Source organism: Rhinolophus hipposideros (genome assembly GCF_964194185.1).
Source record: "Rhinolophus hipposideros genome assembly, chromosome: 1".
Taxonomy (NCBI): domain Eukaryota; kingdom Metazoa; phylum Chordata; class Mammalia; order Chiroptera; family Rhinolophidae; genus Rhinolophus; species Rhinolophus hipposideros.
Window position 1 is genome coordinate 31,251,452 of NC_138047.1, and position 27,449 is coordinate 31,278,900.

The 27,449-nt window shown below is 37.5% G+C and overlaps 1 protein-coding gene across 4 annotated transcripts in view; it reads left to right on the forward strand.

Moving 5' to 3' along the window:
* CORIN (corin, serine peptidase) overlaps positions 1-27,449 on the forward strand; it is a 204,292-nt gene that overhangs the window by 78,461 nt on the left and 98,382 nt on the right. For all 4 annotated transcript variants that reach the window (XR_013994118.1, XM_081061606.1, XM_081061607.1 and 1 more), the window contains exon 5: positions 12,835-13,016. Coding sequence is in view for 3 of the 4 variants with exons in the window: in XM_081061606.1 (XP_080917732.1) it covers positions 12,835-13,016 (182 nt within the window). In the remaining variant the exon portion in view is untranslated. The remainder of the gene's footprint in view (positions 1-12,834; positions 13,017-27,449) is intronic.

Below are 27,449 nucleotides of genomic sequence, written 5' to 3' on the forward strand. Positions count from 1 at the left end.
TGTAAATGCAATCCCAATATTGTCTTTAAAGCCAATTGGAAAATATAACTTGACTTAAAACAATTTTTTGAAAAATTCAGAAATTATATAAAGTTAACGTAAGCTTATTTTATTATTTTTTTCTAAATGGAGAATGATTATATACTGCTAATTTATTTTACTAAAGATTTTATTTATGTCCTAAGGACTCTATTGTGTCACATTTGGGAATTAATGGAAACATTACAGGATTACAATTGTTTCATAATTATAATTTCAAAAAATTTATATAGGTCAGTAGGCAAAGAAAAAAAGATGAGCTTTGTTCCTATTACCAAGTAAATATTCTGGAAGTCATTTGCCTCTTCCTTCCCTGATTTTACCTGGGAATAGCAGTCTTTTTTAGCCACATCAGGGCCAGCTACTGGTTATTTAGGTGTCAAGTGTATCACAGTCCCTTTTCAACCTCAGGCAAGATAGTAATCTACTCTGCTTTTTGGCATTATACATAAAACATCAGTGATAAGTAAGGTTTCATTGTATGAGCCAAAATGGCTCCAAGTGTGGGTAATATGTAGTCAAGTTACTCATATTTCTTTTACTTTACAAAGATGTAAAGCTGGAGAATCTGGCCATGACAGTTTAAATCTTTCTGAAAATGACTTGTTCTACCACTGACAGAGTCTCAAGCACACATATTTCAAGCTCAGTGGAATAGTTTGTTTACCTTTCTCCTCAATAATTCACTGGTATTATGTGGATGTGACTAGAACTTAGATTTAATACTTGTGATTCAATGTATTCAAAGATCTCTACTTAAGGCACAATTTCATGATGTGCAAAAAATCAAAACAGTTGCAAAAAATCATTTAATAATTGCAACTTTCTTTTGTCATTTGTTAATCCACCATCCCATGTGCCCTGGTAAGTATGCCAAGTATTAATGTGAGTCAGGTTTGCATTGGTTAGAAGGGTATAGAATTTTATATTTTCTTTCAGGGATGGTTGTGTGGTTTTCTAGTGTTCACACCCATCTTAATTTAGCTGTGTTTATCTATTGGTATTTCCTCAAGTTTCTCTGTTTTAAGGGTGACACCCTGCTCTTGGCATATGAGACAATTAATCTGTGCGTTTTTATCCATAGCAATCTTACTGACATTTTCCTCTTACATGGGAACTATTTCAAGATTGAACAGCACGTATAGAATTTGATGACCTGAAGGGGAAGAGATCAGGGGAGCAGGGATGGTGTCTCCTCTTGTACAACCCATTAAGTTGGGAGTTAGGTGGTGATGGCTCTATTCCCAACTTTGCTACCGACAGCTTTATTTTCCAAGCAGGCCACCAAATCATCCTCTGCATGTGATTCACTCATTTCTCCAACAAATACTCATGCTGTGTTGATTGTACAAACTAGAAATACATCAGCAAACAAATAGACAAGAATCCTTGACCTCACAGAGCTTACGTTGGAAGGAGATAGGCCATAAGCAAATAAATAGATCATACATACATACATACATACATACATACATATCAGATAGTGATAAGTGCCATGCAAGGCACTATCCAGCAAGGAAGCTTTGGGAGGGGTTTAGTGACAAGAGATGCAATTTTAAGTAGATTGTTGTTCAGGACAACCACACTGAGAAGATCACATTTGACTCATGAGGATATGGGAGTCCGGAAGGTGAGGGAGACCCAGACATTCTAGACATTCCGTGGTAACTGACTTAAGTGGGAAGAGGGCCTGATGGAATCAGTCCTGCGAGCAGATACTGTTGGCAGTGTTAGGATGTGAGTGTTATGGGGTAGACATAAGGGAGGGGTAGAGGGTCTTGCCAGGCATATGTAGAGCTTGGGAGTGAGATCCCTTTCAGCTTCTGACATCAGCTCATTCAACAAGAATATTAGGAAAGTTATCAATTTATTTATTCCTTTAGCAAGCACTTATTGCTAAAGTGCTTTGCACATAGTTTGGCACATATTGCCAGGCACACAGTTTGATGCTGGGGATGCAAAGATGAGGAAAACACAGTTCTGCCTTCATGAGACTCAGCATAATAGGGAACAGACATAAAAACAGTTAACTTGCTATACAATGTGATCAATTTACAAGGTGTGGGGGTAACACAGAAAAGGAGGAAGAACTCTTTGCATCTGGCATTATTAGAAAGACTACTGCCAGGGAGGAGGTAACAGCTAAACTGGATTTTGGAGGCTGAATAGAAGTTAGTCATGGGGTCATCAAAATGGCTGCATGAGGTGAGCCTCTGTAAAGCTCCCCTGGAATTTACAACTAATCGGACAACAATAACTCTACAAAGGACTCCCTGCACAGCACACCGGCAAGACAAAGAGGCCCACTACTGAATTCACCTAGGGGTGAGAGAATCGCATGATTGGGGAGGAAGGAAGGGAGAAGTGCAGAGACAGAGCCACGAGGGCGCAGGACGCAGACCTAGCTCAGTGTTCCGAGCTCACTGCATCCTGAAACTACCTCAGCTGTGGGAGAGGGAAGAACTCGGACTGCTAGGGCTCCGCTTATGGCCCACAGGGCTGAGGGGGCAACATATACCACGGCTGAACCCAACGCTCATGGCAGAGACCTTGGAGAAAAGACTGAGGGAAGAAGCCTGAAAATGGTGGTTTAAGCCCTCACTGCCGAGCAGAGAACGGAAGCCTTAGGCACTGAGACTAGCCGCCTCCTCCCTACCTTCCCAGAGCTCGCCCCGCCCCCACCTGCCCGGTGCTAGAAGCAGAACAGTACCAGTGTCAGATCAAAAGAACAGAATGTTTGCTGTTCTCAGAACTGTGGTCCACAGACACAGATTCGCAGCCCAACTAGTTCTGGCAAAGGGGAGGGAGCTGTGGAAGCAGGACCAACTGTGGTGGTGGGCGCCGCCATTGCTCTGGGCCACCTCTCACAACTCACCCCTCCCCTGGTCCCACCTATCTGGGTGAATCCCTGCAGGAGTAAACAGAACTGCTGAAATATACGGGTTCTGAATCTTGTGCAGAAAGAGCTTTGGAACTTCAACAGCTCGCTGCATCCCCACAGGGACGTGGCGCCCTGTGACCCAGGCGAACTGTTAACAGAGGAGAAGCCCATTTCCCAGGGAATCCCCCCATTGTGTGAAAAGCTGGAATAGTGCAGAGAAAACATAGCACTACCGTGTGAGAGAGAAAGAAAAGGCTGCAGTCGGAGAGAAAATAAAACATTCTACCAACAAGTACTGGAAAACAAAAGAAAGACCTCTTCCTATCAACCTGTTGCAGAAGCCTTTCCTCTGGTTGTCTAGGAAGAGAAATAATAAATCAGTAATTGCCATGAATAACCAAGGCAACAAGACAGCTCAGAAAGAAAGTGAAAAGTCTCCAGTAAAGGAACTTAAAGATATGGAAATATATGACTTAAATGACAGAGAATTAAAGATTGCAGTTCTGAAAAAACTCAACAAGATGCAAGAAAACACAGAAAGGCAGTTTAATGAACTCAGAAACACAGTCAAAAACAACATGAGCATTTTACGAAAGAGATTGAATTTTTTAAAAAAGAATCAAATAGAATTTCTGGAGATTAAGAACTCAATAGAAAAAAATTAAGAATGAAATAACCAGCTTAGGTAGTAGAGTTGACCATGTGGAGGAAAGAATCAGTGACATTGAGGATAGAAACCTGGAATTTACACAGATGGAAAAAGAAAGAGACTTGAGACTTAAAAGAAATGAAAGAACTCTACAAGAACTTTCTGACTCTATCAGAAAGAGCAACATAAGAATAATGGGCATACCAGAAGGAGAAGCAAGAGAAAAGGGAACAGACAATCTATTCAAACAAATTGTCGATGAGAACTTCCCAAACTTGTGGAAAGAACTGGATCCTCGAATTCAAGAAGCAAATAGAACACCTAATTACCTCAATCCCAACAGGCCTTCTTCAAGGCACATTGTATTCAAGCTGTCTAAAATCAACGACAAAGAAAGAATCTTCAAGGCAGCCAGGGAAAAGAAGATGGTAACCTACATAGGAAGGCCCATTAGATTATCATCCGATTTTTCAGCAGAAATTCTACAAGCCAGGAGGGAGTGGAACCAAATATTCAAACTATTGAGAGAGAGAAATCATGAGCCAAGAATAATATATCCAGCAAAGATATCCTTTAGATATGAAGGAGGAATAAAGACCTTTCCAGACATACAGAAGCTGAGGGAATTGTCTAATACATGACCTGCGCTACAAGAAATACTAAAGGAGGCTATTCGACCACCATCAACAGGGACAATTTGTGGCAACAAAAACATAAAAAGGGGCAGAGTAAAGGCCTGAACCGGATTTATGGGAATGGAGAAAGAAAGCACGCTGAAGAAAATGGAATACGCTAAATCTCAAACTTTTTTTTATATAAACTTAAGGGTATCCACTCAAAAAAAATCCAGAACTGAAACTTATACTGTAATAAAAGAAGAAACACAGGGAAATACCACCACACAGAAATAACAGACAACAACAAAAAGGCAAAGAAACAATGGAGACACAGCCTTACCAGAAAAGTAAAGATAGAATGACAGGAAATCCTCACGTATCAATAATCACCCTAAATGTAAATGGACTGAACTCATCAATAAAAAGGCAGAGTAGCAGTTTGGATCAAAAACTAAACCCAATCATATGCTGTCTCCAAGAGACACATCTCAGCTACAAGGACAAGCATAGACTCAAAGTGAAATGGTGGAAATTGACATTCCAAGCAAACGGTACCCAGAGAAAGTCAGGTATAGCCATAATGATATCAGATGAAACAGACTTCAGGTGAAAAAGATAACAAGAGACAAATATGGACATTTCATAATGGTAAAGGGGACTATACAGCAAGAAGACATAACAGTCATCAATATTTATGCCCCCAATCAGGGAGCACCAAAATATACCAAGCAACTCCTAACAGAACTAAAGGGAGAAATTGACCAAAACACAATTATACTAGGGGACTTAAATACATCATTGACACCTATGGATAGATCATCCAAACAGAAAATAAATAATGAAATAGCAGCCCTAAATGACACATTAGATGAAATGGACATCATTGACATATGTAGAGCACTTCATCCTAAAACATCAGACTATACATTCTTTTCGAGTGTACATGGAACATTCTCAAGGATAGACCATATATTGGGACATAAAATCAGCCTCAGCAAATTTAAGAACATTGAAATCATGCCAAGCACATTCTCTGATCACAAGGCTTTGAAATTGGATATCAACTGCAAAAAGAAAGCAGGAAAAAACACAAATACATGGAGATTAAACAACATCCTTTTTTTAAAAAAAAGAACTGGAATGTACCTAATGTGAAAGGAAGCTATCATCTATCCAATTGCATTATAATATGGTAGTAGACTGTATGAATGCTATCAGAGAAAAATCAACAGGCCGGAATCGTGTGAATCATTATTAGGTTTAATTACAGATGCAATGTGAAGAAGGGCATTTAATTTATCCATTTATAACAGGTTGATGGAAATATCCTTAAGAACCATTAGTTCTTTTTGTATTAGTCAGTTACTCACTATATAAATTTTTGTTCTAATTTGTTCCAAGTCTGAGTGAAGTTAAAATTTTAGGTAGGAATGTCCTGCTAGAAATTATCCTCCGTGTATTTATATGTATGTGTGTGTACACATACACACCCATATGGTATTTGGTTTTACAAATCCATCTTATTGTAGGTTTGGTTATTATCTGCCAATTTTCTGAAGCTGATTAATCAGAATTACCTATTAAAAGTTTTGGTACAAACACAATATGAACAAATTTTTGGCTTATACTGACTATATGGTATGTCAAATGAAACTAGGAGACTACTTCCTCTGACATATTTTTTGTTAAAATACACACACAATTGTCTATGTATTTTACTTAGTTGTGTAAAATATCATAATTCTAATTATCTACTTGAGTCCATTCTACTCATGACTACTAAAGTTATGTTCCTATTGCCCAAGTGTCTACGCTTCCCTGAAGAGCAGGTATTCCCACCCAAAACAATTGCAGCTAGACATGCTTTTTTGTGTCATTTTAACTAAATTCTAATAAGAGAATGTTATGCAAATAAACAACTGCTTAGCAGTACAATTTAAAAAGTACCATAAATAAAATATATCAGAAAAATAAAAAAGAAGTTTGTCATGTGGACAAGGTGGAGATAGAAGGCATTTCAGGTAGAGTAACAGCCTAGATCTATAATATATTAGGGAAACTACAACTAGTTTAATTTTACTAGAGCATAAAATGGGGGGAGAATAAATGGATTTGAGGAAGTTTTAAGAAGTAAAACTAACAGTACTTAGTGATTAATTGCATTTGGATGGTGAGATTGAGTGTGAGGCAAAGATTTTGGGACTTGCAGATGTGGGTAGATGGTATTACCACCAAGAAAATCATGTATACCAAAGAAGGAGTGGTGGGTGTGGTGGTGGGAGATAATGACTTATTATTGACATAATGTCTTGATCTGGTTCAAGTGCATGACAGTAATTTTCCTTTCAGGGGACATAAAACCAGCTTTCCTTCTGTAGTAGATGACATGATTTATCCAATGGTGTGCTGATAAACTGGCTCCCTGGAAAACAAAACTATCATTTGTAGCATTTGCTGATTTCTGTGGTATAACACTCCTAGTAGATTTCAAGCTAATAATAGTTTCACAATTTACTTGCACACCACTGCATTTTACCCCTTGACAAGTATTTGTTGAGCTCCCACTAGGTGCGAGGCATGCAACAGTGTGCTGGCTATTTCTCATTTACTTCTCTATATCCACTTCCCACCTTCCTTCATCCCACTCTTCCCCAATGATTGGTTCCAACAACGGCTACTTTCTAGCTCCCTGTGGGGCTCAGCCCATGGGAGCCACCACCAGGACATCAGCGTGTAGGAAGAAAGTCAGAATGAGTAGTGATCTCCTAGTTTCTTCTTTGCCAGATTACCTGAGTTGCCTGCATCCCACTAGAAGAGGCTATGGCTTCTATCAGACAGCCTTCCCCAGGTGGCTCTCTGTCAGTACTAATAACTGCCTCCTCCCTTTGACCCTTAAGTCTGGGATGCTAACAGCAATCTCTCTCAGAATACTGCACTTACCCTGGAAACACATTTGTAAGTTCCCCTTTCATTAAATGCCTGTAGTGATCCTACTTCAGTGGGTCATTTCTTTCCTGCTGGAACCATGGCTATTACAAATGAAAAATAAGACAGGCACAGTCCTGGTTTTTAAGAGTTTCAGACCAATGTGACCCCCAAAATACCCTGACTTCTCCCATTATTTCTCTTCTTATGTGAGATAATGACATGTACAAACATTCACCTGCACAGTTTTCCATCTCCATGTCTAGTGAAGTTAGGAACCAACGAAACCTCTTTCTTATCTCTCTTATACCCCATCTTATGAGGTCTCTTAAGGCCACCAGAATATGCTGACAGAGAAAGCTGATGTTGTTGGTCCGTCAAAGAGAGAACAGGCCATGTGTTGTTTGTTTCCCACCAGTGGTGATGAATTCATGCTCCTATGTCATTTGTGGATTTATGGTCCCGTGTTATCTGTGACTTGTGTTTGTGAGAAGAGGCCAGCTATGTGAGACATTTTGGAGCACTGGGATAGTAACAGTATCTGGCTATGAGATAGCTTTCTCAGGTTTCAGATACCTCGCAATGTAAAAGAAGGATATAGGAGTAAATTATTCTGTGAGACCCTTCTAGCATTAACATTTTCTTAAAGACTCTGAAGCTCTGTGAGAGCACTGTGACTACGACTTTGTAAGCATTATTCACTGAAAAGCTCAGCCTAAGAAAGACAAATTTAGGAATATGAAAAAAAAAATGATTGGGTGCATCTCATCAACGAATAGTACATCATTAGCTTAATACCATGCCCCTAACCAAATGAGATATGAAATAAAAGTGTATTAGTTACCTACTGCTACATCACATATTACCACATATTTAACAGGTTAAAACAAGTCACATCTATTACCTCACAGTTTCTGTGCATCTGAAATGTGGGAGTCACCTGGGTCCTGTGCCTCAGAGTCTGTTATATGGGTACAATCAAGGCTTTGGACAGGGCTGGGTTCTCATTTGAAGTTTTGACTGAGGAAGGATTCGCTTTCAAGCTCATGTGATTATTGGAAGAATGTCAGTTTCTCAAGGGCTATTGGACTCAGGGCCTCAGTTTCTAGCCGGCTGTTGGCCAGAGGCTACCCTCCAGTCCTTATTATGTGGCTTTCCCCAATGTATCAACTTGCTTTATCAAATGTGCTAAGGGAGACAGTCTGCTAGCACTAGAGGAGTCATAATCTTATGTACCCTAATGATGGAAAGGACATCCCATTACCTTCTATTGGTTGGAAACAAGTCACTAGGCTAGCCCACACTCAAAGGGAGGAGTTACATGGGGCATGAACATTGGGGACCGTCTTAGAGTCTACCTGTCACAAAGACTCTTTATTTACTTTTTTATGGAAAAAGAGTTTTAAATCTTGAGCTCTCCTAATATATTTAAAGGTTAGTTTATTTACCAAAAATAAAAAGTGACAACTAAATGCAATGTGGAAACCTGAATGGAGATCTTGGGTCCTTACTTTAGTTAAAGATACTGTACCAAACTGAATTTCCTGTTCTAATAATTATACTATAATTATGTAAAGTGTTAGCCTTGGGGAAGCCTGGGTGAAGGATACATGGAAACTTTCTACATGGAAACTTTCAGTACTATTATTATAACTTTTCTGTAAGTCAAAAAGTAGTTCCAAGTAAAAAGTTAGAAAAAATGATTTCTAAAACTTAAAAATCCATACCTCTATGTAAGACCATTTTGTAGCTGTATCTCATTCAATAATTTTAACAGTATGTCTATATGAGAACTTTTTCTTTGCAGATAAAATCTATAAAGTTTTTTGGGGGATGAGGACATGTTTCAAAGGGCACAATAAAGAAATAATCTGTAATTTTTTTAGTAAATAAATTCAAAGAATTTTGGTAGATAAATTTGCTAAAAAATGCATAGGTAAAAATCTACATTTTTTTGTAGGTAAATAATTTTATAACATCCTTCTTACTGGAAATACCAAAAAACAAACAAACAAACAAACAAACAAAACACACACACACACACACACACACAAACCCCAATAAACCAAACAAAAAAACCCACCTTACTAATACTACATAGTGGAATTATTTATATATTTGTTTATGTACTTATTTTCTGCTTAAACTTTAGTTGAAATGTGTTATGGACATTTGCACAATACGAAGTGCACTTCACACATCAATTTAAAATAATCGCCATTTCTAAAATAGTATTCTGATAGTCAGATCTGACTCCGCCCCTGTGCTGAGCACTCTTTTCAGATGTCAGTCTGCTTGTTGCTTGGATATAGACACTTATATTCCAAAATAGTGTGGTCTATCTCGGCACACTGTTCTGTGTGACGAAAAACAAAATACTTCAGCCCCTCGTAGGCAGTAGAATTTCATGCAAACCAAGAACAAATGGTTCCTCATTTTGCTCACTATTTGAAAGGGTTGCTAGTTATTAATACACTATCACTATTTCAATGTCCTGGTTCAGCAATTTAAAGCTTATGACTCTCAGTTGGTTACACCTCTTACGAGAGCTATTTGGAAACACTCTAGACATTTTTCTTAGGTCCTATTTTTAGAATGGAAGGCCTAATGGTATTTTAATGTCTCTATATATTCCCTGAACAAATCTTGAGAAAAAAATATCTATTACCTTTTGAAATTTGGCAAAGCTGGTGGGATTATCACTACGCCTCTGAGAAACATTGTGTTAAAGGATTCATTTTGATTTACAGAATGCTAATGGTAAAAGGACCATGAAAAATCAGTTCTTCCAAATCCCTCATTTTTCAAATGAGGAAACTGAGTTTTAGTGTGTCAGTGAACTGTTGGCCCAAGATCAGACAGTGAGGAGTGGCCATGTAAAAGTTTTAGGGTGGTGGGTTTACCCTTGACTGCAGAAAACAACGGTGGTAAGTTAATGAGAATGAGTCAGCTTCTGAGTTGAAGATTCAGCTTTAGAATATGAAAACAGTCTTCTAGGCCTCTGCATGAACCTTCATTGCTCTTACTATGGAAGATTCTGAGAAAATGTGGAGTAATCCAAAAATACGTGGGTTCAAAATTGAGGAAAGGCTCAGGAACCACTGAGAGAGTTGGGCCTCGAGTACTAGCTTGGCTGTGATTCACCTCACCTCACAGTGTTAAACGAATTTTGCCCCTGTAAACGACACCTGAAATTCTATCAATTAAAGATTCCTTTGCTCCAGCAAATCTTCTAATGATGCAAAGACCTTTGGGAGGGTTAAGTGTTCGTCTGTTATTATGAATTACTCTGCGTTGTTTTCATTTCTTTTCTTCTTTGAAAACCTAATTGCAGTCTGCTCACTTGGGGAAAGTAGTTTTGATTGTAGGCAAGGAAGAAAATATTTAGGAGAAAGTTATGCTCTGGTGGAGGCGGCTGTCTAGGTGGGGTCTGGAGTGTGCATGGTCAAGATGATATCAGAAACTGGGACCCAGGTTAGGGACTAGAAGACAAAGGAAGAATGCCAAAGTCAAGCCTAGTTTGCTGTACAGCGTTACTGTGGGCTGTCTCACATCTGGAAAAGAAGGAAAAATGACTTTACCCATCCCTTATGTTCCTTTGACACATATCTATTCATGGCAGGCTAACTAGGAGTTTGTAGAATGAAGGGAGAACCTAACCACTGAGTACTTGATTGGTCCACTCAGAAAGTGCAGATCAAATTTTGCACTAACTTTTAGTTGTGCTTTTAGAACACACATCCCAGAAGTAAGGACTCACATGTAATAGCATAGTTTATAGAGTGGGTCTTTTGGGGTTTGAATTATGACTCTGACACCCACTACCTCAGTGACCTTGGACAAGTCTCTTATTTTTCATGTGTTTCAGTTGACTTTTTGGGTATTAGGGATGATAGTGATAGGACCTATCACTTAGGGCTGCAGTGAAAACAAATGAGTTAATGCACGAGAAGCACTCAGAACAGAGGCTAGAAAAGTGTCAGTGATTACATAGGAATTCTAAGTTCTCCACCGTCCGCAACCATGTACCCAAGTTTCATGTGAAAAAATATAGTCTCTAACTTCTCTGGAATAAGATAAAAATGTTATTAAGTGATACTTTCTTCATACTTTTTTCGTCCTATAAGTATCTAACATATTTCCCGAATGGCAGGCAAGTGTCTTCTATATATCGAGATCCTTGCCTTGACCAGTTCGTATTTTATGTCCTAAATCTAAAATTTCAAATGCAAAACCTCTCCTTCCGCATCTTCACTAACAAATTGAATTGCATATTAAAGTAGGTAGATAATTATGTGACTATCAGGGCTCTTAAAAGATATTTCGTTTTAGGGCAAATTTCTGAATTGAGAGCAAGGACAAAAGCATTTTATCTGAATGTAATTGTTGAATGTCCCTTTTCCACATTTGTATATATAACGAGATCTCTCTCCCACGATTCTTTGCTAGGACTCTATCAGGTCTATTTTAACTCAGTGACTGGCACATACCATTATGTTTCTGTGATCCATAGAAGTATGAATGGGGGATTATAAATGTGCCGATGGATAAAGGCATTTTTAAAGCCCAATTATGAGGCTCTTATACGAGAACAGACAATATAGGAGAGTAGACAAAGCATGGACTGAAAGCTGACACCTTTGGGTTCTCTTCCTGCTTCTGCCATTAGGAAGCTGTGTGACCTCCAGCCCATTCCAGACTCCGGGCCGGTCTCAAATGGAAGATTTGAATGAGGTGTTGTGTAAGATTTCTTACAGATCTAATATTGTATGATTCGGCATTATTTTAGTGAGCCTACATTTGTGAAGTATGTGCTTTGCTTTAACTGATATGTATATTTTCTTTCCAAGTTTCCTTAATACCACATGATAGGCCTTTGCAGATCACCAGCCAGGGTCAGAGATGCAGTCTATAGCTACAAAGTAGAAAAAGCCACCTGGGTCTGTAAGAGAACAAGGCCATGGTCTTGGCATTGTGGTGGCCTAGTCCCCAGACCCAGAGCTGTGGAACCAGGAGTGTTTGATTGCATGTCAGATGAATAATGACAAGCTCTGGGGGCATCATTGCTCTTGACCATCAATGGACAGTTATCTACTGTCTATCTACCAAAATATTTTTCTATTTTGCAGAAAATAGAATGGAAATCTGAGACGATAAATAACTGTTTAAAAACTATAGATGAAAACACTGTTTATAACTGTAGATAAATAACTGAATTGTCACTTGTCTGTATGTTTCTTTGCCAGGGAAGCAGTGGGAGTTAAGGAAAAGCTTTCTCTCTGAGTCTCAGAGATACTTTGAATTTCTCAAAGGGAAGATAAAGAAATGAGATTAACCTATTTTGTGACCTACTTCTGCCTTTCCAATTTGGGGGCCTTCATTTCCATGTTAATTTACTCTTTTTGATATTAAATAGAGCTCTTGTTTTTGGTTGAAAGAGTTATGTTAGCACAGAAAAACTTTTAAAAAAATCATTGGGGATCAATGCTTCTATGGGAGATGGTTAGATGATATGTTATATGATAGCTTATTCCCTCTAGAACCATGACAATAAGGTGACTGAAAATCTTGTTATAGGATTGAATGTAGAAATTTAAGTTATTGACTATAGTAAATATAAATTAAGATAATATTACAGCCCTGATGGCCAACTTTAATTTCATTATTATTTTGAGAAGTAGTCTATAAAAAACATTAATTTTCACCTTTTTCTTTTCTTCTAGCCATGGACTCCTGCCCTGTAGGTCATTCTGCGAGGCTGCAAAAGAGGGCTGTGAATCAGTCTTGGGGATGGTGAATGCCTCCTGGCCCAATTTCCTCAAATGCTCCCAGTTTAGAAACCAAACTGAAAGCACCAACGTCAGCAGAATTTGTTTCTCACCAGAGAAGAAAAAAGGAAAGCAATGTAAGTGTCTGTATTTCTTTGCATTTTATAAAACATTTCAAAATGTTTTAATGGAAGTATACCATTCATACAAAGGTGTATACAAATAATGTCCACAGTGCAATAAGTTTTAACAAGGTGACCAGACCCATGCAATGAGCATCCAGATCAAGAAACAGAATATTAACAGCATCCCAGAAACGCTGTGAAGCCCCACCCAGTCATCTCACCCTCCCCAAAGCGCCTTTCTCCTGACTTCTAGCACCTTAGGTGCTAGAAAAGGGGCACTCAACAATTACATTCAGATATAAATGCTTTTGTCTTTGGTCTCAGAAATTTGCTCTAAAGCTGAATATCTTTTCAGAACCCTGATAGTCACATAATTATTTACCTACACTAATATGCAATTCAATTTGTTACTGAAGATGCGGAAGGAGAGGTTTTGCATTTGAAAGATTAGATTTAGGATATAAAATACGAACTGGTCAAGGCAAGGATCTCGATATATAGAAGACACCTGCCTGCCATTCAGGAAATATGTTAGATACTTATAGGACAAAGAAAGTATGAAGAAAGTATCACTTAATAGCATTTTTATCTTAGGTATTTTGCCTACTTTTGAACTTGGTATCAGTGGAATTTGTACTGTATGCACTCCTGTTTTATCTAGCTCCTTTTGCTCAACATTATGTTTGAGAGGTTCATTATGTTTTCATCTTCCTGTGGTTCATTCATTCTCATTTTTGTACAGTATTATACCACCATGTATTTTTCTATTCTGTTGTTGATGGACATTTGAGTTGTTTCCAGCTATTATGAATAGTGATGCTATGACTGTTCTTGGATTGAACATGGTTATATATTTGATTGAACATGGTTATATATTTGTTCAGCAAAATAATTTTTTAAAGTGATTGTACCAATTTATACTCTTACCAGCTATGTGTGAAAGTGGCAGTTGCTCCAAAGTTTCCCCAATACAATACTTGGTATTGTCTGTCTTTTTCATTTTAGCAATTCTGATGATAGTATTGGGTATTTCTTTGTGGTGTTAAGTTACTTTTTTTTTGATGAATTTGATTGGATTTTTTAAATGTTTTTTTATTGAATACCCCTTTTTGTGAAATGTTTGTCCAAGTATTTTGCCCATTTTTTTTCACTGGGTAGTCTGTCTTTTTTTCCAGTTTATAGTTTTTTATGCATTCTGAATATAAGCTATCTGTTTGATATATGTATTGTGAAGACCTCCCACTCTGTGACTTGTCTTTCTTCCCTCTTATTAATGTCTATTATGGAATAAAAGGTCTTAATTTTAAAGGGTCTACATTATGAATCTTTTCTAGTCCTCAGATTTCTAGACTCTCATGCTACAGCATATAAGAGCCTCTTTCTAAGCTACTAGGGAGGCCCTTTGGCTTTCACACAGGAGTTGCAATTGCCTGCAGCTTTGAGCCATCTTTATCTAGGACACTGATGCTTAGCAGTGAGCCATCCAATCCATTGTCCTTACAGTTAGTTTTCCTCTGTACTTCTCCAGCACTTGGTAAGTTACCCCATTCAGTGTACTCCTTTCCCTCGGCATACTATACCAATTCACCTCTGATGAGGGTTTTAACGATTGGATCACCCCTTATGCTCCACCTCGCATCAGTGATGGCATCTTCACTGCTATCGCAGCCGTGAGTGATCCAGATCCATAATCCATCACATCACCCACGTTTTCGGACCATTCCTGTGACTGTCACAAGTTGGGTTTTCCAGAAGCAGTCATGAGATGGAGTTTGTTGTCAGGGGTTTTTATTAGGCAACAGCACTTATATAAAAGAGCAGAGAGAAAGCAGGATTCGGCAGAGGGAGATGTTGAAATGAGATCCAGGCCCATTAAAGCCTTGGCTAATTCCATGGGGAGCTCTGGAGTGTATATGGCCTGAGAGAGTTGTTCCATGTGGGGAAAAGAAAGCCCAGTCTTACAGTGTCGTGCAGCATAATAATGTTTCAGTCAACGACAGACTTCATATACAATGGGGGCCCCATAAGATTATAATGGAGCTGGAAAATTCCTATCACGTAGTGAAGCGGTAACTGTCATAACATCCTAACGCAATGCATTACTCACGTGTTAGAGGCGATGCAGGTGTAAACACACCTACTGCGTTGCCAGTAATATAAAAGTATAACACACACAATTATGTGCTATACTTTTACTTGATAATGATAATAAACGACATAATACTTGATAATGATAATAAACGACAATGTTACTGGTTTATGTTTACTATACTATGCTTTCAATCATTATTTTAGAGTGTACTTTTTCTACTTATATAAAAAAAACCCACTTTACTGTAAAACAGCATGTCGTGTTATGCCAGCAGCAGCCTCCTTCATCTGGTGTTTACCTTGTCTCTTGATTGCATTCTTTGTTCTTGCTCTTGGTTTAATCTTGTGTTGTTTTGTACAGTAACATGCTTTACAGGCTTGTAGCCTGGGAGCAATAGAGCTGCACCATACCTAGGGGTACAGTGGGTGGTACCATCTAGATGTGTGTAAGCACACTCTGATGTTTGCACAAGGAGGAAATTGCCTAAGGATGCATTTCTTGGAAGGAACCCCTTTGTTAAGCTGGGCATGATTGTATATCCCCGCTCTCAATCAGTCACTGGCTGTGGTCCTTTTTGTACAGTGTTATGTGAAAGGGTGTGCCTGGGGTGATGCAGCTCTCTGCCCCATGGCAAAACCTGAAGGAGCTAAAGGCTGTTGGCTGATAGTGGGGGCAACAGAGTGCTAACAGATAACCTTGATCCAATCAGATATTGAGCTGATTTTGCTGTGTTTATAGGGCAGTGTTAGTAAGGCTCCATCTGGTTTGTTTCCATTTGGATGGTACACTTCTCCAGTGAGCCCAACTGAGTAACTGAGGAGTTTATTGCATTCCACTCCTCTTTGGGCAGTCCCAAATTCTAATATTTATCTTCTCTGAACAAGAAGATTCCTGGAATTTCCACTTTACTTTGCAGAGATTTCCTTTTTTAAAAAAGATTTTTATTAAAATACAGCTAACATACACTATTATATTAGTTTCCAGGGTACATCATAGTTGTTCAATGTTCATATACCTAAAGAAGTGACCACCATATGTCCAGCAACCATGTGACACCGTACCATGCTATCATAATATTATTGACTGTATTCCCTATGCTGTAGGTTACATCCCCATGACTTATTTGTTTCATACCTGGAGATTTGAACCTCTTATTCCCCTTCTCCTTTTTCCCCCCTTTAAAAAATTTTCAATTACAGTTGAGATTCAATTATTTTATATTAATTTTAGGTATAGACATAGTGGTTAGACATTTGTATAATTTAAAAAATGATCCCCCTGAGTAGTCTAGTACTCACCTGACACTATACAGAGGTTTTCTGCTTAGCTCTCTGGGTTCTTGCTCTTCTTGGCAAATGCCTTGAAGGGATATTGTTCCAAGTGACAGGTTGGCTTATCTGTGTCTCCTTTCTCACTGCTTACATGACCCCTTAATAGCTGGCTCCTTTGGCAACACCAAAATGCTAATTTCTGTCTCTCCACACTTGTGGGGTTGCCAAACGCTCTACTGGCTCTACTCTCTGCCTCTTTGCAGTGGCCCCATGTCCAGATTCTGAGTTTCTAGCACCATTCCGATGATAATTGGCAAGTTCCACAAGAGGAAAAGCATCCACAGAATGTAGCCTGCTTGTCCTGCAGTTATCTTCTCTCTGGGATCTTAGCCACTGACCTCCCGACAGTCTCGTCAGCTATCAGATGCCTTTAAATAGATGTTCCTTGTGTTTTATCTGGCTTTTCTAGTTTTACATGATGATGGCATTGACCTACCGCAAATGACTACATCATAGCCAAAGGTAGGGACTTGTTTTATTTCTTTTTAACACAGTGTTTAGTAGAGGCCTGCCACTGTATTAGGATTCCCTCCAAAAGATGGTGTATAACAATAATGCATCAAAAGGACGAGTGAGTCATGTGATAGAGAAGTCCCTCAAGGCTTTCCTCTTTCAGCTGTATTTGTCCCTCTTTTGACAAGCATGCTTTATTAGTGATCATTTGGAAAATGTAGCCTATTGATACAGGACTTAAGAATCCACAGAGAACATTTGAAAATCAGATACATCATCAGTATTCTTTAACACTGATTGTAAAAAAGTGTTAGTTCTTGAAAATCAAAATAACACCAATAGTCTTCAACAGCTCAAGCTGAAATGCCATTTAATATAGGTTTTCCAAATATCAGAAGATATTACAGATTTTCTGATCTTGGAAAAGGTTGATGATCCATTTATGTTTAGAAACTTAATGTTTAAAGAGAATAGAAATTTCCTAAGGACACTCATCTGAGATCCTCTACTTGTCACAGTCTTTTTGGAATTCTTGGTTGTAATATTTTTTCCATGGAGAATTCTGAAAATGGGTCTGAGAATAATTCTCAGAAAATGTTTGATGCAATATTTTCCTAGAACTTAATTTTTCTGTCTCATGCTTGATAAACAGAATGCTAGCCATTATATAACAGACACATTCATAATTTGTGTGCTAGGGAGAAAGCTACTGCTAGTTATGATCTCTGTGTATGTATAAGAATTAATTTCTAGCATACACACACATAGAAGCTAAAAATGTGTCCATATACTAAAAATATACCGTCTGCCATAGAAAAGTATTTATTACATAATATAGTCTTAATTATATAAGGATTCACACTATAGGGCCACTTATAAATGTAACTAATGAAGTTCTTTGCTCCTTTTTTCATTTATTCAGTAAATACTAGTTGACTATCTACTCTGTTCAGAGCATCACCCCAGGTAATCTGACAAAATAAAAGTAATTACAGTGTTCATTTAGTATGGTGGTTCTCAACTAGGGATGATTTTGCAGCCCCCACCTGAGAACATTTGACAATCTCTGTAGACATTTTGGTTGTCACAACTCTGGGGATAGAAGGAGTTTCAATGGGCATCTAGAGAGTAGAGACCCACTATGCTGCTACACAACCTACCATGCACAGGACAGCCCCCACAGCAAAAATAACTATGTGGCCCAGAATGTCAATTGTGCTGTTTTTGGGAAAACCTGGTCTAGCACTTTATGGTTTGCAAAGTACTCAAACTAATACTACTACTACTACTAATAATAATGATAATAATAATAATAAAACTGTGTGCCCTACCTTTAAGGAGTGTTAAACCTAATGTGGTATGCCTATTTACAAGAAACAATGTAAAAAGAACATTAGTAACTACGTCTAAACATGCTGTCACAGAAACTGTAATGGGACACAGGTTAAATGTTAATGGAGTAGAGTGGAGTCAATTGTATAAAGGAATTCTGGATATTTGAAAGGGGAAGGGTCGCACTTGGCAAAGAGGCAGAGAGAAAGTGTTCCAGTATAGATGTTTAGCATTGGGAACTTGTGTGGGGCTTCAGGTTCCCACTTAGTCCATGAAAGGAACGATGATGAAAAGTTGACTTCCATTTTAGTCTTCTTCTTCCCATTTGTGTAATCATTTGACTCAAGAAAATAGTAATCTCCCCTTTACATTATGGACCCCATTCTCTTTCCAAAGTGCTTTCACAGCTGTTAACTCGCTTTTCTTCCAGAATCAATCTTTGAGGTATTATTTTCATTTTATAAATTAGGAAACAGGTTTAGAGAGGTCATTACAAGGTTATTTTAAATCCAGCCCCCATCCCTAGACTCTATCATCTACCCAATAGTCCACCATCCTGGGACCATCCTGATGCTATTATTAATCCTTGAATGTTACCCTGGATTACTGCCCCCTACTCACAAGGGCTTTCAAAATATCTTTTCAGACTGAATTGAGCCAAAGCCACAACTCATAACATCTGCTTTTTCCAATGTACAGCTCTGTAAATTTAATTCATCTTCTCTGAGCATCCTTTAAATCAGTCATAACTCTGAAGATATTTTGTTCTCATATGGAATGGTACATAATTGTCTTATCCTTTCCATCTTGTGTTGATGCTGGGTCCTGTAAAGTGAATAATGTGCTAAAGTGATAATGCTGTGGGAACTGTCCTTCAGAGGTTTTAAAATAAACATTTGTGTGTGTTTCCATAGTTGAGTTGTGAGAACTCAGGGAGCTAAAGGTCAAGGCCCATCAATCATTCTGAGCTTTCTGACTAATGCTTTACTGTACCTTGTCTGTAATTGTATATGGAAAGTAATTTTTAAATGGCACTTCTGTAGCTCTAAAGAGGTCTCCCCTGTCATGAAAGAACTTCGGCTATTTATCCTTTCATTTTCTTCTTCCTTTTCCTAGTATTTTACTTGCTTTTCTAGTTCTGGTTGCTGATAGCAACTACTTCAGTGCATTAGCAGCAAAATTGTAGTTTCTGGATCTTGGTAAAGCACATACTCTGAATTTCTCCTATTGAACTGTGGGTTCATTTGGGAGAAATTATGCAATACTATTTCTTTGAGGTCAGTGTTTTGCCGGAGATAGATGATTATAGACAGCATCATGAAGTTACTGAAAACTAGCCATGCACTTTTTCATTACAATAAACAGTTGACTAAAATGAGCTTTTCCTAGAACTTCAAATTTTCCTACATTTATCATTTTAAATTATTTTAAAAATTAAATTATAAAAACATTTTCTTTCTTCCATACATAGATGCTTCTTTTAGGGCACCAAATTTAGATCTGAAAACTTGTATTCAAGCCCTGACTGTTTTATTTAATAACTGTGTGGTCTTGAGCAAATTTCTTAAACCATTTTAACCTCTCTTTCCTCAACTTTATAATAGGAATAATAACTTGATGGTAGAACTGTTTTATGGGCTCAATGAGATAACATATTTGAAAGAATTGTGTAAGCCATAATGTACTATGCAAATATAAATACTTCAATTCAACAGACATTTAGAAGCATATTTTATGCATCAGGAAGTTTATCAGGATGTGGAAAAGGAAAGATGACATGCATACTTTTAAAGAGCTCAGAGGCCAGTGGAGAGATAGACGTATAAGCACAGAAGCAGAGCCAGAGACAAAGATTTGCGCACAAGTGGTCTCTTTAGGAGAGGCAGGGGACCATGGGGGAGTGGAGATGTGATTCAGGAAGGGAGGATGGCCAACAAGGGTAAATTATAAACCAGCTACCATAGTGGGCAACTGGAATTCATCTTATGCGAAAATCTGGGAAATTGTGTACAATGCATGGCTCAGAATTACCCTGCTACAGGGGTGAGATAGCTGGCTGTGCACTTACTTCCTTTAGTCTTTGAAACTGACAGTGTCTACTATAACCCATAACTACGATATCCTGTAAGAGCAGAGACCTAGGATTGTGTAGGAGGGATTGCAAAACTTGGCTGTGCTCTTCAGTGGAAGGCTTTGGTCATGACTTCAGCTTCGTCTGTAGCATGCTTTTTGCCTTTGGTTTCTAGAATTCTGCTCTGTTTTGGGCTGTTTTCCCACTGCTCGAGTCATACTGCAGTCTCTCTTTTTTTTTTTTTTCCCTCTACTGACCCCTTCAATGGTACTATTTCACAGGATTCTAATCTCAACCCTCTTTCCTCAACATTCTATGCATTTTCTCTGGGAAATCTCACACTTGCTTGTGGCCGTGAGGACTGATGACTCTCAAATCTATATTTCACCCCAAATTTTATTCCACTTCTCTAAGCTTTGACCTACATTCCAATGTTCTTGCTTCTACCTCTCAAGCAAAGATGCTTTTTTCCAGGTCTCCAAGGATTTCCATCCATGTTGCTAAATCCCATGAGAAGTGCTCAGCTCTCCTCTGACTTTACCTCCTGCAGCACATTTAATCATTCCCTCCTTCCCGATAAACTCTTTCCCTTCTCTTCCAGATAGGTTCCCCCCCCTACTTCTTTGGCCATTTATTTTCAGTGTCCTTTGATATTTGTACCTCACTTCTCTCTCCTGTAAATATTGGGGTGCCTCAGGGTTTAGTCTTTGGATCTGTCCTCTTTCAGGGATCTCATTTAGACTCATGGCTTCAAACACCACCATGCACTGACAACTACCGAGGTGGTTCTCAAGCCTGTATCTCCTCTGAACTCTGGACCTGCATGCATACTGATGCTTCACACACACACACACACAGCCTGCCTTCTATTTATTTCCTCTTGAGTGTCTAAAAGGCATGTCAAACATAATATATCCTAAACTGACCTAATATTGTCCCCATACCTGCTGCTCTCCCAGCTTTCCCCGTCTTAGTAACAACTTCATTCTTCCAGTTGCTCCAGCCAAAAACCTTGGGTCACCCTTGACTCTTCTTTGACATTGTATCTGGTCTGTCAGCAATTCTGCCAACTCTATTGTCAAATATACACTTAATCCAACCATGCTCACCACCTCTACAACCACTACCTGGACCAATCACCTCACCTCGTGCCCAGATTATCCTTCCAGCTCCGCATTAGCTTCCGCACGGCCTCCCTAGGCCCCGCAGGCTATCCTCCACACAGCAGCAGGATGTCCTTTTCTGCTATTCAAATTGTATTGATCTTTTAAACATGTGCATCTCTCCTCCCCAAGTTTTCTAAAGACTTCCCATCTCGTTCTATCGAAAAGCCCTCATCCTTACAACCTTCAGCGCCCTCCATCAGTATTGTTTCATTGCACAAGTGCAGGAGAGCACCAGTAGCACAGAAGTCAATGCAAATAGTGTCTCAGGAGTTGTACAACACAGATTTCCTGCCTTACATTATCTGCCCCCATTATCTCTCTGACTTCTCTCTTAATACTCTCCGTTTTGCTCTCTAGGCTCCAGCTACTCTGTTCCATCTGCCTGCAATGCTCTTCCCTCAGATAGTCCTCTCAGTTCTTTGAAGTACCTGTGTGTAAGGCTATAACATAGGCATGCTAGGGAGAGCGGCCCAAGATAAGGTAGGAAGAGAAGCTATACCAGGAACAGCTATCATTGTTACTCTTGTTATTTGGGGAGTGATAGTGCTAAGGACATGGGGGAATTCTCAATAAACTTCATGATCAACTTGTCTGGTACTTGAATTTCATTTTGTTGTGAATTGAAGTTTTTACAGAATTATTTAAAGTCCCTAACAACTTATTTTGATCTGTGAACCATGAGAAATGTTCATCTTGTGGATTTCCACTGTTTTTCTGTGACAACCACAGTCTTGTGTTGACTTCGCTATGCCACATACCCAGCAAAAAGAAGCAATGCCAAACAAAACAGATCTCTTGGTGAGCCTAAATACTACCTGTTCTCTTTGGACTCAGTAATTCTTACTGATAGATTACTTGAGATTAGGTTTCTAGTCTCTGCCAAATATTACTTTGCTTGAGGTGGCACAGTAGTTCCTAAAGGAGAAATACGGAGGTTTTCTTTCTGCACCTGCATTCAGTCTTCTCACTTTTTACAAGTTAGCTGAACGGCTTAGAGTCTGATAACTCAGAAGCCCATGATCACAGGTTAATCCCTGTGTTGCTTACAGAGAATTATTTTTGTTCAGTGGCTGGAGATCAAGGGCATCACCATTTTGTTCAGTATTGTTCCTCGTAATCAGAAATCCACATTTGTGGTCTTACAGATTATGATTAAATACAGGAATTTTTAGCTACAAAGCAAAAGTCTGATTTTTTTCAATATATGTAATTATAAGTACATAGCTCTAAGCCTATTATGGTCAATAATCAGTTTGATCACGCCAACAAGAGTGCTGATCATTCACACTCTGGACAATTCCAAACATCAGCTGTTTAAATTTTAAATCCAGCTTTATATCCCCCATGATGGGCAGTTTAATCATAGCAGATACATCTTTACAGAACCAGGTATTTGAAAAAAAAAATTGCCTTTGTTTTTCACATGATGTAAACATTAGCTTAGTTCTAAGTTTCAAATCTGTGTCCAAAAAGTCCTAAGATAGGATACTAGTTATGTCTTTTCAGTGGACTAGTTCCTGAAGCTCAGTCAGTTCTCCTTGAAATTAAGCTACAGTGGTATGGCAATTGCCTAGAAATTCAGGCATCCTGGAGTTTGAACTCTAAACTCTGGGCTGCCCACTGAAACTAATGTGTGATTCAGAGTCATCACATCAAAATCTGTGAATCTCTTTTGTAATTGCAACTTCATTATGCCAAATAGCACTGCGATCTTCATAACTTCAATTCCATTGAGCTCAGCAATCGGGAAGCAATTGCAGTCTTCATTTTCATCTGCTCAATCCGTGTGTTTATTTTGTGTCTGAAACCCTGCACATATTTAAACAAAATGAGCTAAATTATTGTTGAGGAGATAGTATAACACAGAGTTTTAGAGCTGTGGTCTTCTAAATATTTTTGCTTGCTTGTGTAACTCTAAAAGGATTTTGAAAAATTATACACCCCTTGCCCATTTTTAAGTTAATATCTAAATATTTTAATGATGAATATAAATAGTGACAATAAATACCATTGAAAGGATATTACAATAATTGACATTTTAAAACTAAACTATATTAGTCTTTTAAACAGGTCCGATGGCATTTAAATATCATAGTGACTTGGCACATACCAACCATTTAAAAATGACAAGCTCTCCTTTTAATATTCAGCAAACTTTACATAGTTCCCTTTTCTCCCTGAACTCTTGTTTCTATTCCCCTTCTCCCACAGAATATCATTTTGGTGTAATCTTGTTTTAATGCTTCTAATTATTTTTATCACCCTATCATATATCTCTAGAACAAAACCATGTATAAAAATAGAAATAATTCCTTAAACACTTTTTCCTCACTCATGAGACTGTCAACAATTTTTTGAATAATTTCATAATAATTGTGATTGAAATCTGTTATAAGTGTTTATAAATAATTACTAAACTTAATGTGACATTTGTTGGGATTCATCTTTTGGTGTGTTAAGATGGGATGGTTTGTTTTTCTTTTAAAACTTGTTGTGGAGAATGTAACAGGATTTGACATCAATTCTATTTCTATTTTTTGTCTTTTAGTTTGTAGTGCTTTGGAAACTTGGAATAGAAGGAGTTTCATGATAATAATGGCATTCAATTATTTGAACAACTTTCCAGTTTAATATCACAAGTCACATACTAATAATCAATTATTAAAAATTATTTGTAATGATCAGATAACAACTTTATTAGATTATCCTTCCATTTTTGAAAGTACAGAGTTGGAAAGTAACTTACTTGCACATGAATTTGTTGTTCCGTCATTAGAGACCATATGCACTTCATGGGCTCAATTTCTGAGTCCTGTATCAGGATTTCTCAAATATCTCTGTATTATTCTTTCACTGAGAAACATTTTGATTAATCCTATGTACTAAGAAAGAATTGGGAAAACTGAAATATTATTATTTTAAATTAATCTTTTCTAATACAATATTTTTGATAAGACGCTTGTTATATTATCATATGCTTTAAATATATACGCCAAAACATTGTCGATATTAATTTGATTTAGTCAATTTCTATAAAATTTACCTATGAAAACTGGTAAAGCCAGTTTTTATTGTCAAAAAAATTGGCCAAATTAAATTTACTTTTTGCTCGATATTGGTTGACTTTACTTTTCAGATTATATTCGTGTGTTAGCATGTGTTCCCATTATAAAAATCTTAATTTTATTTATTTACTTTTTACTTGTTATACAATAAAATTCACTTTTTTCTTGTGTGCAGTTTTATAAGTTTTAACACACACATAGATTGTTTAAACACCAGCATAATCAGGATACACAACAGTTCTAACACCTCAGATATGTCCTTATGTTGTCCTTTATAGTCAAACTCACATTCCTACCCCAAGCCTCTGGAAACCACTGACCTGCTCTCCAAACCTACAGTCAGCTTTTTACACAGTGTCCTATAAATAGAATCGTATGTTACATTATCTTTTGAGACTGTCTTCTTTCACTCAGCATAATACTTTTAAGATTCATCCATGTTGTTACATGTACCAAGTTTTTTTCTATTTACTATTTATTAATATTCCATTGTATGGATGTAACTCAATTTGTTTATTCATTCACTTGTTGAAGGACAGTTTTTGTTTAAAATTTTGGGTAGTTATGAAAAATTATTGCTGAATATTCACTTACAGTTTTGTAAGCAAATTTCTCTAGGATAAATACCTAGATTGGTAAATGTATGTTTTATTTTTTGAGAAACTGCCAAACTGTTTTTCAGAATGGCTGAATTATTTTGCTTTTCCATCAACAATGTATGAGTTCCAGTTGCTCCACAATCTCATGTGCGATTAGTTTTGTCAGATTGATTTTTGTTGTTGTTTTTGTGTTAGTCATTCTAATAGGTGTATAGAAGTATCTCATTGTAATTTTAATTTGCATTTCTCTAGTGACTAATCATCAGCTTCTCTTAACATGCTTATTTGCTATCAGTGTGTCTTCTTCACTGAATTGTCTGTTCATATCTTTTGCTCATTTTTTTCTTGGGTTGCTTGTCGATTTCTTATTGTTAAGTGTTGAAAATTCTTTACACATTCTGTGTGTAAGTCCTATGCTTAAATATATAATTTGGAAATATTTCCCCCCGGTCTGTACCTTGTCTTTTCATTCTCTTCACATTATCTTTCACAGAGCAAATATTTTTAGTTTTGATGAAATCCAAATTATCAGTTTTGTCTTATATGGAACATACTTTTGTGTCATAAAAACTCTTTGCCTTATTCATATGTACAAAGATGTTCTGCTATAATTTCTCCAAGGCTTTTATAGTTTTCATTTTCTTATGCTCTGTAATGAGTTAATTTTCACGTAAGGTTTGACGTATAGGTCAAATGGTATTTTTTTCTTTATGAACATGGATGTCCAATGTTTTCTATGACCATTTGTTGAAAAGACTATTCTTTGCCCATTAAATTGCTTTTGTATCCTTGTCAAAAATTAACTGACCAATTCATATGGGTCTATTTATGGACTCCTTCTTCTGTTCCATGGATTTTTGCATCTATTCCTGAGCCAAAACCACTGCATCTTAATTATTATAGCTTTATATTAACTCATAACATCTGGTAGTGTGAGTTTTTCAATTGTGTTCTTGCTCAACATTTATTTTTCAGTTTTAATACTTTGCCTTTCTATATAAATTCTAGAATCAGCTTATCAAAAAATCCTACAGAGATTTTGACTGGAATTGTGTTAAAGCTATTGATCAATTTAGGGAGATGTCAATTTGATATCTTAAACATACTGAATCTTTTAAACCATGAACTCAGTTTATCTCTCCATTTACTAGGTCCATCTTGGTTCTTTTATCAGCATTTTATAATTTTCATTGTATAGATCTCCCACATATTTTGTTAGATACTTTTAGAGCTATTGTAAAGGTTACCGTTTTTAAAATATTGGTTTCCTATTGTTTATTGCTTGTTATGGAAAACAGAATTCTGAAATGGTCCCCAAGATTCCAGTCCCCTGGTATACTTGCCCTGTATAATCTCCCCACCTTTGAATGTGTGTACGAACTGTGAATATGATGGGATTGTCACTCCTGTGATTAGGTGATATTATATGTGTCACAATTGACTTTCAGGAAGGTAGTGTACTAGGTAGGGCTGACCTACTTTGGTGAGCCTTTAAACTCTATCTTTCTTCCTGTTTCTGGGGAGTTTTTATCATGAAAGATGTTGAATTTTATCAAATGCTCTTTCTGCATCTATTGTCTTGATCGTGTGGTTTTTCTTTAGTTTGATAACATGGAGACTACATTTATTACCTTTTGAATCTCGAACTAGCCTTGCATCCCCATGATAAACCCTACAAGGTTGATTATTTTGTGTCTAGGTATGATTTTCTTCGAGGTTATCCGATTTGGGTTTTACTGAAGGGGAGATCAATTAATTTTAAGTTAAGCTTCTCTCTGGTAAATATGGTTAAAGCAGTTAGAGAATTAAAAAAAGAAAAGAAATAGTATTTTAATAATAGTGTTTAGTGATAATAATTGTTATAATAATTATTATATAAAACACTTGTTGAGCATTTATTATGTATTAATACTAATGCTAGGAGTTTGGGACACATTATCATATTTACTCCTCACAACAGCACTGTGAGGATTATGGTTATTCTTCCTTTCATGGACTACATGTTTGTATCGCCCCAAAATTCAAATGTTGAAACCCTAACTCTCAGTGGGGTGGTATTAGGAGGTAGAGACTTTGGAAGGTAATTAGGTTTAGATGAGGTCATTGGGGTGGCTCCCCATTATGGAATTAGTGTTCTTACAAGAAAAGAGACTAGAGTTTGCTCTCTGTCTGTGGCATTCACCAAGAGAGGCCATGTGAAGACGTAACCAGGAAGAGAGCCCTCACTAAGAACCTGACCGTACTGGCACCCTGGTCTCAGACTTCAGCCTCCAGAACTGGGAGAAATAAATACTTGTTTAAGCCACCCAGTCTGTGACATTGTTTCACTAACCCAA